This window comes from Paramormyrops kingsleyae, chromosome 18 (genome assembly GCF_048594095.1).
Source record: "Paramormyrops kingsleyae isolate MSU_618 chromosome 18, PKINGS_0.4, whole genome shotgun sequence".
Lineage (NCBI taxonomy): Eukaryota > Metazoa > Chordata > Actinopteri > Osteoglossiformes > Mormyridae > Paramormyrops > Paramormyrops kingsleyae.
In genome coordinates, this window is record NC_132814.1 from 21,666,599 (window position 1) to 21,681,038 (window position 14,440).

The 14,440-nt window shown below is 44.2% G+C and overlaps 1 protein-coding gene across 1 annotated transcript in view; it reads right to left on the reverse strand.

The window, feature by feature from the left end:
• The window catches only part of LOC111855334 (basement membrane-specific heparan sulfate proteoglycan core protein-like), a 115,460-nt gene that overhangs the window by 37,639 nt on the left and 63,381 nt on the right, over positions 1-14,440 (reverse strand). The window contains exons 10-13 of the mRNA XM_072702006.1: positions 6,237-6,530; positions 5,851-6,141; positions 4,483-4,776; positions 4,089-4,379 (exon numbers count right to left, since the gene is read on the reverse strand). Coding sequence (XP_072558107.1) covers positions 4,089-4,379; positions 4,483-4,776; positions 5,851-6,141; positions 6,237-6,530 — 1,170 coding nt within the window. The remainder of the gene's footprint in view (positions 1-4,088; positions 4,380-4,482; positions 4,777-5,850; positions 6,142-6,236; positions 6,531-14,440) is intronic.

Genomic DNA, 14,440 nt, shown 5'->3' on the forward strand with positions numbered 1-14,440 from the left:
TGGCCAGCGTTCTCCTCTCAGCCACCTCCGCAGTGGAGTCCAAAGAGCAGCCCAGCACAGAGCCAGTGCTCCTGACCAGTTTGTTTAGTCTCTTCCTGTCCCTTCCTGAGCTTCTGCATCCCCAGCAGACCACCGGCAAGGATATAGCAGATCCTACTATAGTGTCATAAAAGGTCCTTGGTAGTGTCCTTCACACACCAAAGGACCTCAGCCTCCTCAGCAGGTGGAGACGGCTTTGCTCCTTCTTCAGATCCTTCTTGTACCAGTCCAGTTTGTTGTCTATGTGAACACCCAGATATTTGTACACAGACACAACCTCTACCTGCACTCCCAGAATGTTCACTGGTGTAGATGGAGTCACCTTGTGGCGGAAGTCAATTACCATCCCCTTTGTCTTACTGGCGTTTATTAGGCATTTATTCCACACCCATCAAGTTGCTGATGACCCCCCTTTATTCCAGTTTGTTACCCTTCGATATGCATCCAACGATGGCTGTATCATCAGTGAACTTCTGGAAGTGACAGCTGTCCGTGTTGTGTCTGAAGTCCGGTGTGAACAGTGTGAAAAGGAGAGGGGGGAGCATTGTGCCTTGTGGAGTCCCCGTGCTGCAGACTACCACATCAGACACGCAGTCGTGAAGTTTCACATACTGTGGTCTGTTAGTGAGGTAGTCGGTGATCCATGCAGCCAGATGGCAATCCACACCAGCTCCCTTCAGCAGTGACGGCTGTATTGTGTTGAAAACACTGGAGAAGTCAAAGAACATGATTCTCACAGTGCTCTCCGGGTAAGTAAGGGGACGATGGAGCAGGAAGATGATGGCGTCCTCCACGCCATCATCTGGTTTATATGCAAACTGAAGGTGGTCCAGCTCACTGCTCACAAGGTGTTGAACGTGATTGAGTACGATCCTCTCCAGGCACTTCATCAGATGGGACGTCAAGGCTACTGGCCTGAAGTGACTGGGCTCCCTGGGGTACGCAGTATTGGGGACAGAAACCACACAGGAGGTCTTCCACATGGTGGGGACTCTCTCCAGACTGAGACTGAGCTTGAAATTGTGCAGAATGACCCTGCAGAGTTGATCAGCAGAGTCTCTGAGAAGTCTGGAACTGATACCATCCGGGCCCGTTGCCTTCCGCACCTTCATCTTCCTCAGCTCATTCCTCACCTGATCTGCCGTCATGGAGAGGCTGAAGGGGGAGGGGCTGAGCGGTGACTTCTGGGGGGATGGTTGTCACTATGTGACGAAGGGTATAAGTGTCCATAGTGACAAAGGGTCGCTATGGACACCTATAAAGAGATTCATCTGAAATGTTGCTATACAAAGCAGCATAAATGTATATCATTGACCACAGATAATATTAAAAGAGGCCTTACAAATTCTCACCTGATGACTTCCTGCAATATTTCACGCAAACTGTGATCAGCACCAGACTAATGATGAAAACCAGAGAGCCAGACACCCCACAAATATGCTGCAGTCCTAAAGTAAAATAATATGTATTATATATAAATGACAAACATTAAGTTCACTAATTATTACATGGCATTTATAACACAGTAGTATAGTATATCACTGTAGTGTGGAACAGGCACAGCATTAATCCATTATAATATAGTACATAACTGAAAACATTCAGGATACAGTTTACAGACACTGTCCAGTCACACATCCATCCTCTATAATCCTACAGAGGGTCACAGTCCCAGGAATCACAAGGTGGGGGGGGGGGGCACTCAGGACAGGACATCAGACCTTTGCAGACCACAAACACACACACACACACACACACACACACACACACACACACACACAGGTTTGTAATTTGGTCCCCACAATGTAATATAAACATAATACACACTTACACACACACATGGTGGTGTACCAATCTAAATGGGAACTTTCCATTCATTTCTATGTGAAAAACCCTAATAAAAATCACGAGACCCTTAACCCCTACCCAGTTCTAACCTTTATGAAAAGTAGCCAAACAAAATACAAGATTTTTGGAATTTTTACTTTTTTGATTGCATTCACAGATTTTCATGCATTTGTTTTATGCAGTTATCCAAATGGTGACCTGAGAAATGCCCCCAAAAGTAATGAATTTTACAGCTAGAAGGCAGCCTCACTAATGTCACTGTGGACAAAACTTTCTGATAAAAGTAAAATAAAAAAAATGCAGAGATACAATCACACAATCACACCCAAAAATGCAGAGATACAATCATACAGCAGAATAGCCTCACTTAAATTGCTTTAAGCAAAAGCTTCTGCTTAATAAAGTAAAATGCAGAGATACAATCAAAGCCACAACCCTGGAGGTATGAGACCGGAGCACTGAAGGTAACACGACAAATACATTAATAAAACAATAATACTTACTAATGATACTGGGCACCAAACCGTTGCTGATTGTGGAGTAAAATGGTTCTTCAGTTCTGTTCCCTCTACATCTGTATTCCCTGTGATAGGAGCCATTCCCAGATCTCACAGTGAAGGTCTGTCCATCCTGGTCTTCAGGAAGCTGAGATCCATCTGCGTACCATGTGTAGCTCCATCCAACAGAGCTTCCCTCAACCTCACATCTCAGCGTCAGACTGTCTTTGGTCAAGATCTGCAGAAATCCAGTATCCACAGCCAGAACAGCCTGTGGGCGAACTTAGAAAATATAATTTGAACTGTTAATATATTAATGTAACGTAGAAATATGAATTAATCATTCAGATTTCAATGTTTACTGGTAAAAAGGAGATGAATAGCAGAAACCCAAAAGGTGCATAAAACATTAAGCCCATTTTATTACATGAAACTCATTAAAATTACTGGCTTTATACAAAGAAAATGTGGCTTAATCAAAACTTATAATGAGGTTCATTAGTATGTTTTTAAATGTACCATGAATGTGCACCTGCAGAGGGTCACTGTACTGAGAGTAAAAGCTCCCTCTCTGAGCCCGACACCAGTACTGTCCACTGTGGGACAGAGCAGCAGAGATGATGGTGTAACTGGACCCATCCGTCCTGCTCTTGTCAGGGTTGGACAGTTCTGTTCCCTGTCTATCTTTGTACCAGAGATACTTCCAGCCAGAAGAGGCTCCCCTGACCCTACAGCTCAGACTGATCCTCTCTCCTGTGTAGGTCTCTCCCACATGGGATGTCCAGGTTATGACAGCTTCTGGTATCTCTCCGTTTTAATCAGCATTAGTACATTTATCAGCTAAATGTGCAGGAAACACAAAGGAAATGGGATCTGAGACATAATTATTATTTGCTTTTTACTCACCAGATACCCTGAGATACAGAGATCCAGGTTGAGACTGAATTACTGGGTCACTTCCTCTTTCTGCCTGACATATATATTCTCCACTGTCAGATACTTTAACAGACTGGACAATGTAGTTCTTCTGTGCTTCTGTACTTTGGGGAGTCAGACTCTGCAGTCCTGTTTGTGTGGTTCTTTTGGCCCATGAATATCTCCATCCAGATCCTCCTCTTATATCACATTCAAGGGTCACAGTTTCTCCACTGAACCACACAGGTGCTGGAGGATTCTGACGTATGACAGCCTGTGGGATATCTAAAAAAATGCACAGTAAACAAAAAGAAAATACCCTTTTAGACATTTATTACATATCTTTTCTATGTTCATGTATTTTTTCCCCTATGTGAATATAACTTAAAGATCACTAAATAACAAGTTCATCATAAATTTTCCAATAGTCAACTTCAAAGCATTAAAGTTGGGAACAGCATGATAGTGTGTCTCTAAGATACCTGCATTTTGAATTTCCCTGGGGGGCTGCCCTTTTAGTTAGCTTGTATTTTCATTATTCTCATTAAATAGTGTGTGCTCTTTAGTGAGCTACTTTGCCATGTGGAAATGGAGCATGTGTTGTGTGTGCCTTACAGCCAGCCAGTCAGCAAGCTGTGGCAGTCGTGAACTGAGTGTGTGGGGGTGGGGGTGGGGGAATGGGGGCTGGAGATCATCTTGTCCCCCGAGCACAAGCAAGACACACAGCAGGCCTGTACAGTGGTATAGTGCAGCTTGTAACATATGAGTGTTTCTCTTACAGTAACTTACCATGAATGTCCACCTGCAGAGCGTCACTGTACTGAGAGTAAAAGCTCCCTCTCTGAGCCCAACACCAGTACTGTCCACTGTGGGACAGAGCAGCAGAGATGATGGTGTAACTGGACCCATCCGTCATGCTGTTGTGAGGGTTGGACAGTTCTGTTCCCTGTCTGTCTTTGTACCAGAGATACTTCCAGCCAGAAGAGGCTCCCCTGACCCTACAGCTCAGACTGATCCTCTCTCCTGTGTAGGTCTCTCCATGTGAGGAATTCAGGGATAGTTCCGGCTTTGGGATTTCCGCTGTGGGAATAATGTGGGGAAAGTCAAAAAATATAAAACAAAACATAGCATTTAATTTATATAGTAAAAATATTATGAATAAACATATTTTTAAAGTACATACACTGCACAGTCAGTGTAACAGGGCCACTAACTGGGGAGTCGACTGTTCCCCTTGTGGGTCTCCCTGAACACTGATAACTCCCAGCATGAGAGAGATCAGCGGACGGGATTATGTAAGTATCTTCATTCACGCTGCTGGAGTCACTCTCATCTGCAGGAAGCTCCTGTCCATCTCTGTACCATTTATACTCCCACTGTGTAGAGTCACGCTGAAGTTCACACCTCAAAGTTACTCTTTCAGTGGGAAACAAGTCTGTCCATCCAGCCTGCAGGGTCAGCAGGGCTTGGGGTAGATCTGAAGATAGACAGACAGCAGTCAGATGGTAAAATATAAAAACACACAAACCCTCCTTTCTGGTCTGTTTATTGTTAGAATAACCAGGGTGTTGGGCAGCCATTGGACCTTGGGCACACAGAGGTTTCATCACACCCCACGTGCCTTTTTCCCCGGTGTTCCCTGTTCCTCATTTAGCCCCGCCTCTCATTTCAGCCCTCGTGTGGATGATCCCAGGTGCCTCTCGTCTGCTCCCTCATCTGTGGTGCACATAGTGCGTCCTCGTCCTGAGCTCCCCAGTTCGGTCTTTGTAGTGTTACAGTCGTGATGTTCTGCTACTGACTGCATGTACTCCTTCGTTTATCCTGCACCCTGTGTCTCTCCCCCACTTTCCTTGCCTATGTTTTGACCCCTTGTGGTCCATTTCCTTTTGCCCTTTGTGATTTGGTTTTGTTTGAATAAAGCCCCTTTGCTTTTCCCCGACATCTGCCGTCGCCTGCGTCCTTTCCTGCACCGTGACAGAATCACCAGACTCTCCGAGCTGCCCTTCAGCCTTCTGCGAGAGCCCTGTTCTCTCAGCGCTCTGGCCTGCTCTTTCTCTCCGGCTGCCTTTCTCCTGTCTCCACCCCCTGCTAAGGTGTATCCCCTCAGGTGGTTTAAAGATAATCCCCTCATAGACCCCTTGGAGGAGCCAGAGGAGGAGGATCTCGAGGAGACTGTGGGCCCACGAATAGCCGCTCCAGAGTGCACTTCCTACTGGGCCTCCTATGATGGCCCATTTCCTTTGGTCTTTATCTGCTTTGTTTTCCTTTGAATAAAGCCCATTTGCTTTTTTTTGCCTATTTGCCTCCATCCTTCCCACACCGTGACAGGTTTAGTTTCTTATCAAACTATGGAGTTCTGTTTCCTCATGTCCTTCATTCACAGTATTTTTACCCCAAACTGGTGTAAGTTAACATAAAAAGGGATTCTCAGCTCACTGCTTTGGTTGAATCATGCAAAGAAAGGCACTATATAAAATTAATTCAAGAAGAATAAACTGCAAGGATATATACAGCATTGTAACATATGAGTGTTTCTCTTTCAGTAACTTACCATGAATGTGCACCTGCAGAGCGTCACTGTACTGAGAGTAAAAGCTCCCTCTCTGAGCCCGACACCAGTACTGTCCACTGTGAGACAGAGCAGCAGAGATGATGGTGTAACTGGACCCATCCGTCCTGCTGTTGTAAGGGTTGGACAGTTCTGTTCCCTGTCTGTCTTTGTACCAGAGATACTTCCAGCCAGAAGAGGCTCCCCTGACCCTACAGCTCAGACTGATCCTCTCTCCTGTGTAGGTCTCTCCCTCATGGGATGTCCAGGTTATGACAGCTTCTGGTTTCCCTCCTTATAATCAGCATTAGTACATTTATTAGCTGAATGTGCAGGAAACACAAAGGAAATGGGATCTGAGACATAATTATTATTTGCTTTTTACTCACCAGATACACTGAGATACAGAGATCCAGGTTGAGACTGAATTACTGAGTCACTTCCTCTTTCTGCCTGACATATATATTCTCCACTGTCAGATACTTTAGCAGACTGGACAATGTAGTTCTTCTGTGCTTCTGTACTTTGGTGAGTCAGACTCTGCAGTCCTGTTTGTGTGGTTCTTTTGGCCCATGAATATCTCCATCCAGATAATCCTCTTATATCACATTCAAGGGTCATAGTTTCTCCACTGAACCACACAGGTCCTGGAGGATTCTGACGTATGACAGCCTGTGCTACATCTAAAAAAATGCACAGTAAACAAAAGAAAACAACATTTTGACGTTTATGATATTTTTTTTCTATGGTATTAATTGCACTTGAACAATGTGACTGTTTCTCCTTTAATAACTTACCATGCACTCGCAGGCTGTGATAGTTGCTGTAAGAAACTTCACTTCCTCTCTGTCCTCTACACTGATAAAGTCCTTGGTCAGTCTTCATCACAGGTTGCAGGATGTACATTTCACCATCTTGCCCACTGCTGCCCAGAAGCTGAGAGGTGGCTCCATTTGTCTGTCTGGTCCAGGTATATTTCCATCCCTCAGACCCAGTGACCCGACAGGTGAGAGTAACTTTCTCTCCTAGGAACACGTCTGACCCTGGAGGATCTGCTGTCAGCTGAGCCTGAGGCCAGGATTCTGGGGCAGAAACAGAAGCAAAAATCTGCAGGTACTGTATCACACATATCCTCCATCTCTATCAGCAAGTTATTTCATGTCAAGTATTAGTTTATTTATTGCAGTGGGGTTTGAAATCCTCTTTGAAGCTGCAGTCTTACCTGCCGATCGGCTAAGGTAAACCAAAGCTGTGAAATCTAAGATGGAAAAGTACAGAGAAAGTGAATTCACAGTCATTTACTTTCTCTTTATCTGCATAATGCTGTGTCATTTTTGGGAGGTAATAACTGTTCATTAAAACGTTCTGCGCTTGAAGTTTACTTCATTTAAAAAGTCAAAACACAAAATAATTTATATACCAGATAACAACATGAAGTATAAGCAAGACATAACAGACCACTGTACTTTTCATAAAGGTTCTTACATTTCATATATTTCCTTTTATTTATACCCATCAGCCACATATAACAGCTGCACATTAATGAAGGATTAACATCTTACTTACAGGTCCATGGAAACGTCTCACACAGCCTCATCTTGCTCTCATACCAGCAGCTTAATGAGAGACCTCAGCTGAAGTAGCTGCAGACAGGAAATGGTGGCAAATGGCAACTAGAAAAAAACTGACATCTGCTTTGAGGTCGACAATGATGCTCACAAGTGTGTCAAACGCGAGGGTTCCGTCAAATCTGATTTTTCTTTTATGCAGTTTTTCTTATATGTGCCACAATTATCATGACTTTGGAGAAAATCTATATCAGCAAACTGTGTTTTATAACTGGCCCTTATCAGTGTTATTCTCTTTCACATTAGATCTGCCGGATGGTCCTTCACTTGACTGTACTGCTATCAGGCTCATCAGCTACTGTAAGAGTACTTTCACCAGGAGAGTAATGTTCTTAAAGTGCACAAGACAAGCCATATATAACATGCATGCTTTCATATAAAAACTTCCTTGTCAGGTCAACTATGTGCCTGTCTGGTTCTGGCTTGGTAGGCGGAGTTAATAAAACAGCATTTTCTATGTGGCTAGATAATAATCTTGCGCACACAATAAATTACCCATCCTCTAAAGCAACGGTCACCTACTCTGCCCCAGATACACTTGTATTTTCTTTTTGCAATGAAAGACACTATTGATCTATTGATTGGTCCCATAATGAACAGCTTAAACCACAATATAAGTATTTGATGCGAGTGTCTTTTTTAGAGCTATTAACCCATTTATTTATTCCAATGCACATTGAACGTACAGTGTAATTAAGTCAAGTAATTTATTTATACAGCACATTTAAAAACAGGAGTTGACCCAAAGGCCTTTCCAGTTTAGAAAGAGTTAACAAATCCTTCATACATACATAGTAAGATATAGAAATAAAACATGAAAATGTGCATTCAATAAATAAGAAAATTAAATAAAACAAACACATAAGTAAAATGAAAACAAAAATTTAAATTCAGGAGATTAAAAAAAAGTTACAGAAAAATTAAGAGGGTAATAGAGTTATTAAAAAGGAATTAAAAGTCACTTAATAGAGAACTTGACAAAACACTGAGAGAACCTCAAACGGAGTTGAAAGCAAGAAAGAACAGGTGGGTCTTTAATTTAGACTTAAACTCAAGAGCAGAACAGAAGGACTTTATGTAGGACTGGAGACTATTCCAAAGTCTGGGGGCAGCTACAGAGAAAGGCTGGGTACCTTTGGTTTTGAGGTGTGACTGAGGAACTGAGAGGAGCTGTTGTGCTGTTGTGTATGGAACTAACAGGTCTGAAATGCATTGTGGGGCTAATCCAGGGTCTATGAGTCTTGAACTCATGGGCATGACCAGACGCTGGGTTTCCTCCTTTTTAATGCTCTGCCAGGCCTTTACTGCAGCAGCTTTCAGTCGCTGTTTGTTTGAGGGTCTTTCTGTCTGTAGTTTAGTCTTTAGCAAGTGAAATGCATGCTCAATGGGGTTGAGATCAGGTGACTGACTTGGCTATTCGAGAACATTCCACTTCTTTGCTTTAATAATGTCCTGGGTTGCTTTTGCTGTGTGTTTTGGGTCATTGTTCATCTGTATTATGAAATGTCGCCCAATCAATTTGGCTGGATTTGAGCAGACATGATGTCTCTGAACATCTCAGCGTTCATTCAGCTGCTTCCATCCTGTGTCCCATCATCAAGAAACACTAAAGACCCAGTGCCACTGGCAGCCATGCACGCCCAAGCCATCACACTGCCTCCACCATGTTTTACAGATGATGTGGTGTTCTTTGGATCATAAGCTGTTCCAGCCCTTCTCCATACTTTTTTCTTTCCATCATTTTGATACAGGTTGATCTTGTTTTCATCTGTCTAAAGAATGCTGTTCCAGAACTGTGCTGGGTTTTTTAGATGTTTTTTTGCAAAGTCCAATCTAGCCTTTCTATTCTACAGGCTTATGAGTGACTTGCATCTTGCAGTGAACCCTCTGTATTTGCTTTCATGCAGTCTTCTCTTCTTAGTAGACTTGGATATTGATACGCCTGCCTCTTGGAGTGTGGTGTTCACTTGGTTGGCTGTTATGAAGGGGTTTCTCTTCACCACTGAAATGATTCTGCGATCATCCACCACTGTTGTCGTCCGTGGACGTCCAGGCCTTTTTGCGTTGCTGAGTTCACCAATGCTTTCTTTCTTTCTCAGGATGTACCAAACTGTGGATTTTGCCACTCCTAATGTTGTGGCAATTTCTCAAATTGTTTTTTTCTGTTTTTGCAGCCTAAGGATGGCCTGTTTCACCTGCATACTGAGGTCCTTTGACCGCATGTTGTATGTTCACACCTCAATCTTCCAAATGCAAACAAGACACCTCAAATCAACTCCAGGCCTTTTGATAATGAAAGAATGAAGGAATTGCCCACACCTGTTCATGAAATAGCTTTTAAGTCAATTGTCCAATTACTTTTGCCCCCTTTAAAAAGAGGGTGGGACATTAACCAGCTGAAACTCCTAAACCCTTCATCCAATTTGAATGTGGATACGCTAAAATGAAATCTGAGAGTCTGCACTTTATGTCCATGCCCATTGTATAACTTCAATTGGAATGTATTTCAGTAAACAGGTAAAATAATAAAACTTGTGTCAGTGCCCATATATATATGGCCCTAACTGTATAGGAAATTACAGGAGTCAAGCAGAGAAGTGATAAAAGCATGGACAACTATTTCCAGGTCCTGAGATAAAATCGGCTTTAACTTGGCTGTAGTGCTAAGATGATAAAAGCTGCCCTGTACAACATTGCTGACTTGTTTAATAACATTCAATGACGTATCCAGAAATACACCAAGGTTTTCTCCGATGCAGGGCTCCTTGCTCAGTCTCGATGAGATATGATCTCTCTGTTGTACTCTCACCAACCACTGTAGCTGGTGCAGACCAAATCTTCTGATTGTCAAGTCTGGTGAGAACAGGAGTCCCTTGCTTTAGCGGTATAAGCTGTTTCACACCATGCCTTCTATTGTAATGGAACACCTGCTTACCCTTCTCCACAGCATCCTTAGCTCTTATCTGCTGTTGGTTTGGCCATTTTGGTTGTAGGTTTTTAGGCAGGATAGGTAAGGTTGTTCTAATCTTCCTTCCCATTAGTAGTTCGGCCGGGCTGACACATAGTGCTGCTATGTGGTGAGGATCTGTGGATCATAAGGGCCAATAGTGGATCTTTCTGGCTCAAAATTCTTTTAGCTGTCTGCATTGCACGTTCCGCATGTCCGTTGCCCTGAGGGTTATGGGGACTAGAGGTCACATGTCTGAAGTCCATCTCACAAGCAAAATCTCTGAAAGCATCACAGCTGAACTGTGGTCCGTTATCACGGACAACCTCTTCTGGAATTCCATATCGCGCAAATGTAGCTTTCAGTTTTAACATTACCTGCGCACTTGTAGTGGTTGGCATGTGTAGAATCTCCAAAAATCTGGAGTAATAATCTGAGATGACGAGGAAATTCTCCGTTCCCCATTCACACAGATCAATGCCAATTTTCTTCCATGGCCTGTCAGGAAGCGGAGTTGGCAAGAGAGGTTCTCTGTTCTGTGCTCTCCTGTGTTCCCGACAGTAGATACAGTTCTCCACCTTTCATGAAATTTCAACAGCTAGGCCTGGCCACCACACTGAAGTGTTCGCCCTCAGCCTGCATTTGTGAAGTCCTTGATGACCATCATGTATGCGTTCCAACATTCCAACTGGCCTCATTGACTGTGGAATCACTAACCTGCTGCCTCAGAGTACCAACCCATCATGCACAGACAGTTCATTTCTCACTGAAAAATAGTCTTTTACACAAATAGTCTTTTGTTGTGGGCTCGTGGACAGCATGTCTGCCACAGTCAGTGTTTTCCCCGGAGCATACTCAGCCTCCATGTTGAACCTCATCAGGCGCATGAGGAGTCTCTGACAGCGAACTGGTGTGTTGTCAAGGTCTCTGGAGTTCATCAGTGGAATGAGGGGTTTGTGGTCGGTGATCAGTTTGAACATGGGCAGGCCATATAGGTATTTTTCAAATTTCTCACAGGCCCACACTGAGGTCAGACATTTCTTTTCAATTTGTGCATACCATTTTTCTGCATCACTCAGTCGTCAATGGGTCTCCAGTCTTCACCATGGAGCTGTAGCAGAACACCCCCAAGCCCATAGCTACTTGAGTCAGCTGAGACCACCGTACTTCTGTTAGCATCATAATACACCAAAGCAGGTGATGTGGTGAGAAGCTCTTTGATCTTGTTGGAGGCCTCTTGCTGTGCAGGACCCCACGGTCCAAGCTGATGTTGACCTCAGCAGGTCATATAGAGGCTGACCCACTGTAGCGAGATCAGGAATATACACTCACCTAAAGGATTATTAGGAACACCTGTTCAATTTCTCATTAATGCAATTATCTAATCAACCAATCACATGGCAGTTGCTTCAATGCATTTAGGGGTGTGGTCCTGGTCAAGACAATCTCCTGAACTCCAAACTGAATGTCAGAATGGGAAAGAAAGGTGATTTAAGCAATTTTGAGCGTGGCATGGTTGTTGGTGCCAGACGGGCCGGTCTGAGTATTTCACAATCTGCTCAGTTACTGGGATTTTCACACACAACCATTTCTAGGGTTTACAAAGAATGGTGTGCAAAGGGAAAAACATCCAGTATGCGGCAGTCCTGTGGGAGAAAATGCCTTGTTGATGCTAGAGGTCAGAGGAGAATGGGCCGACTGATTCAAGCTGATAGAAGAGCAACTTTGACTGAAATAACCACTCGTTACAACCGAGGTATGCAGCAAAGCATTTGTGAAGCCACAACATGCACAACCTTGAGGCGGATGGGCTACAACAGCAGAAGACCCCACCGGGTACCACTCATCTCCACTACAAATAGGAAAAAGAGGCTACAATTTGCACGAGCTCACCAAAATTGGACAGTTGAAGACTGGAAAAATGTTGCCTGGTCTGATGAGTCTCGATTTCTGTTGAGACATTCAAATGGTAGAGTCAGAATTTGGCGTAAACAGAATGAGAACATGGATCTATCATGCCTTGTTACCACTGTGCAGGCTGGTGGTGGTGATGTAATGGTGTGGGGGATGTTTTCTTGGCACACTTTAGGCCCCTTAGTGCCAATTGGGCATCGTTTAAATGCCACGGCCTACCTGAGCATTGTTTCTGACCATGTCCATCCCTTTATGACCACCATGTACCCATCCTCTGATGGCTACTTCCAGCAGGATAATGCACCATGTCACAAAGCTCGAATCATTTCAAATTGGTGTCTTGAACATGACAATGAGTTCACTGTACTAAAATGGCCCCCACAGTCACGAGATCTTAACCCAACAGAGCATCTTTGGGATGTGGTGGAACGGGAGCTTCGTGCCCTGTATGTGCATCCCATGCACAAATCTCCATCAACTGCAATATGCTATCCTATCAATATGGGCCAACATTTCTAAAGAATGCTTTCAGCACCTTGTTGAATCAATGCCACGTAGAATTAAGGCAGTTCTGAAGGCGAAAGGGGGTCAAACACCATATTAGTATGGTGTTCCTAATAATCCTTTAGGTGAGTGTATTTCCCCAGGTAGTTGATCATGCCAAGGGCTCTCCTTAGCTCCTGAACATTTTCAGGTGCGGTGAACTTATCAATTGCTGACATTTTGTCTGGGTCAGGTCGCACACCATCTTTGTTGATCACCTGGCCTAAGAAGCGCAACTCCGTCTTTCTCAGCACACTCTTGTCTGTGTTTAATTTCAAGCCATTTGACTCTAGACATTCCATGACTTTCTGCAGTCGCTTGTCATGCTCACCCATATCCTTGCCGTGGATGATGATGTCGTCCATATAGACTGCTACTCCCTGCAGCCCATCCAGAGTCTCCACCATCTTTCTTTGGAATATTTCTGGGGCGCTGGTCAACCCGAACGGAAGACATTTGAAGCAGTATCTTCCGTAAGGTGTTATGAAGGTAGTTAATCTCTGGCTTTCTTTATCCAGAGGGATTTGCCAGAATCCTGAAGCTGCATCCAAAGAAGAGAAGACTGCGGAGCCACTCAGCTGAGCTATCATCTCCTCTGACGTTGGCAAAATAAATCTTTCTCTTTTAACAGCTTTATTCAGTCACTTTAAATCTACGCAAATGCGTGCCTTTCCATTCTTTTTCGGGACAGGCACCACTCAGAAGGATCTTTCACTACTTCTATGATATCATTTGCCTCCAACCGGTCCAGCTCGTCTTTCACTGCCTTTAGCATATGTATGGGACCTCGGCGTACTGTTGACACTGCATAGGGCTGGGCATTGTCCTGCAGTGCAATTTTTACTGGCTGAGTTATCAGAAGGCTAAACTCTTGTTTGTTGGCTCTTATCTCCCCCACTTGCTTGATTAGCCCCATTGCTAAAGACGCAGGCCGGCTGAGCAAGTTATTTATCTCCCAGTGCCCCCTTTTTCCACATCTGTTGCATGTTGTTTGTCTTGCTGGACGCTCGTTCCGCTGGACTTGTCGTGTTTTGCCGCATTGTCCGCATTTCCGGCGGTCGTTGTTTTTACGTTTCTCGCTGTGGTGCCGTCTGCGTTCTTTAATCTGAGCGCTGCTGTCGTATTTCTGTCTAACTTCTTGCACGGCACCGGCTCGTTCTCCTTGCTGGTTAACTTGCGCTTTTACCTCCTCCGACGGCCGCATCTCTTGTATTGTCATCCCAAGGGTGAGTTTTGGGATTAGCTGCAGCTTCTGTGATAATTCTTTGTCCAAGATGCCCACCACTATCCGGTCTCTAATGTGTTCGTCCCGTTTTGCACCCAAGTCACGATGTTCGGATAATTCGTATAGTGCGCGGATGAATGTCTCTGCATGCTCACCCGTATGCTGCACTCTCTGGTTGAAGCAGACTCGTTCATGGATAACGTCAAGTCTCGGAAGGAAATAGGCGTCAAACTTTGCTATTACATCTTCAAACCGGTCCTCGCCTTCCCCCGCAGCATAGGTGGAAGAGCTCAGGATATTTTCCGCCTCTTTACCGAGGACATACACCAGCGTGTT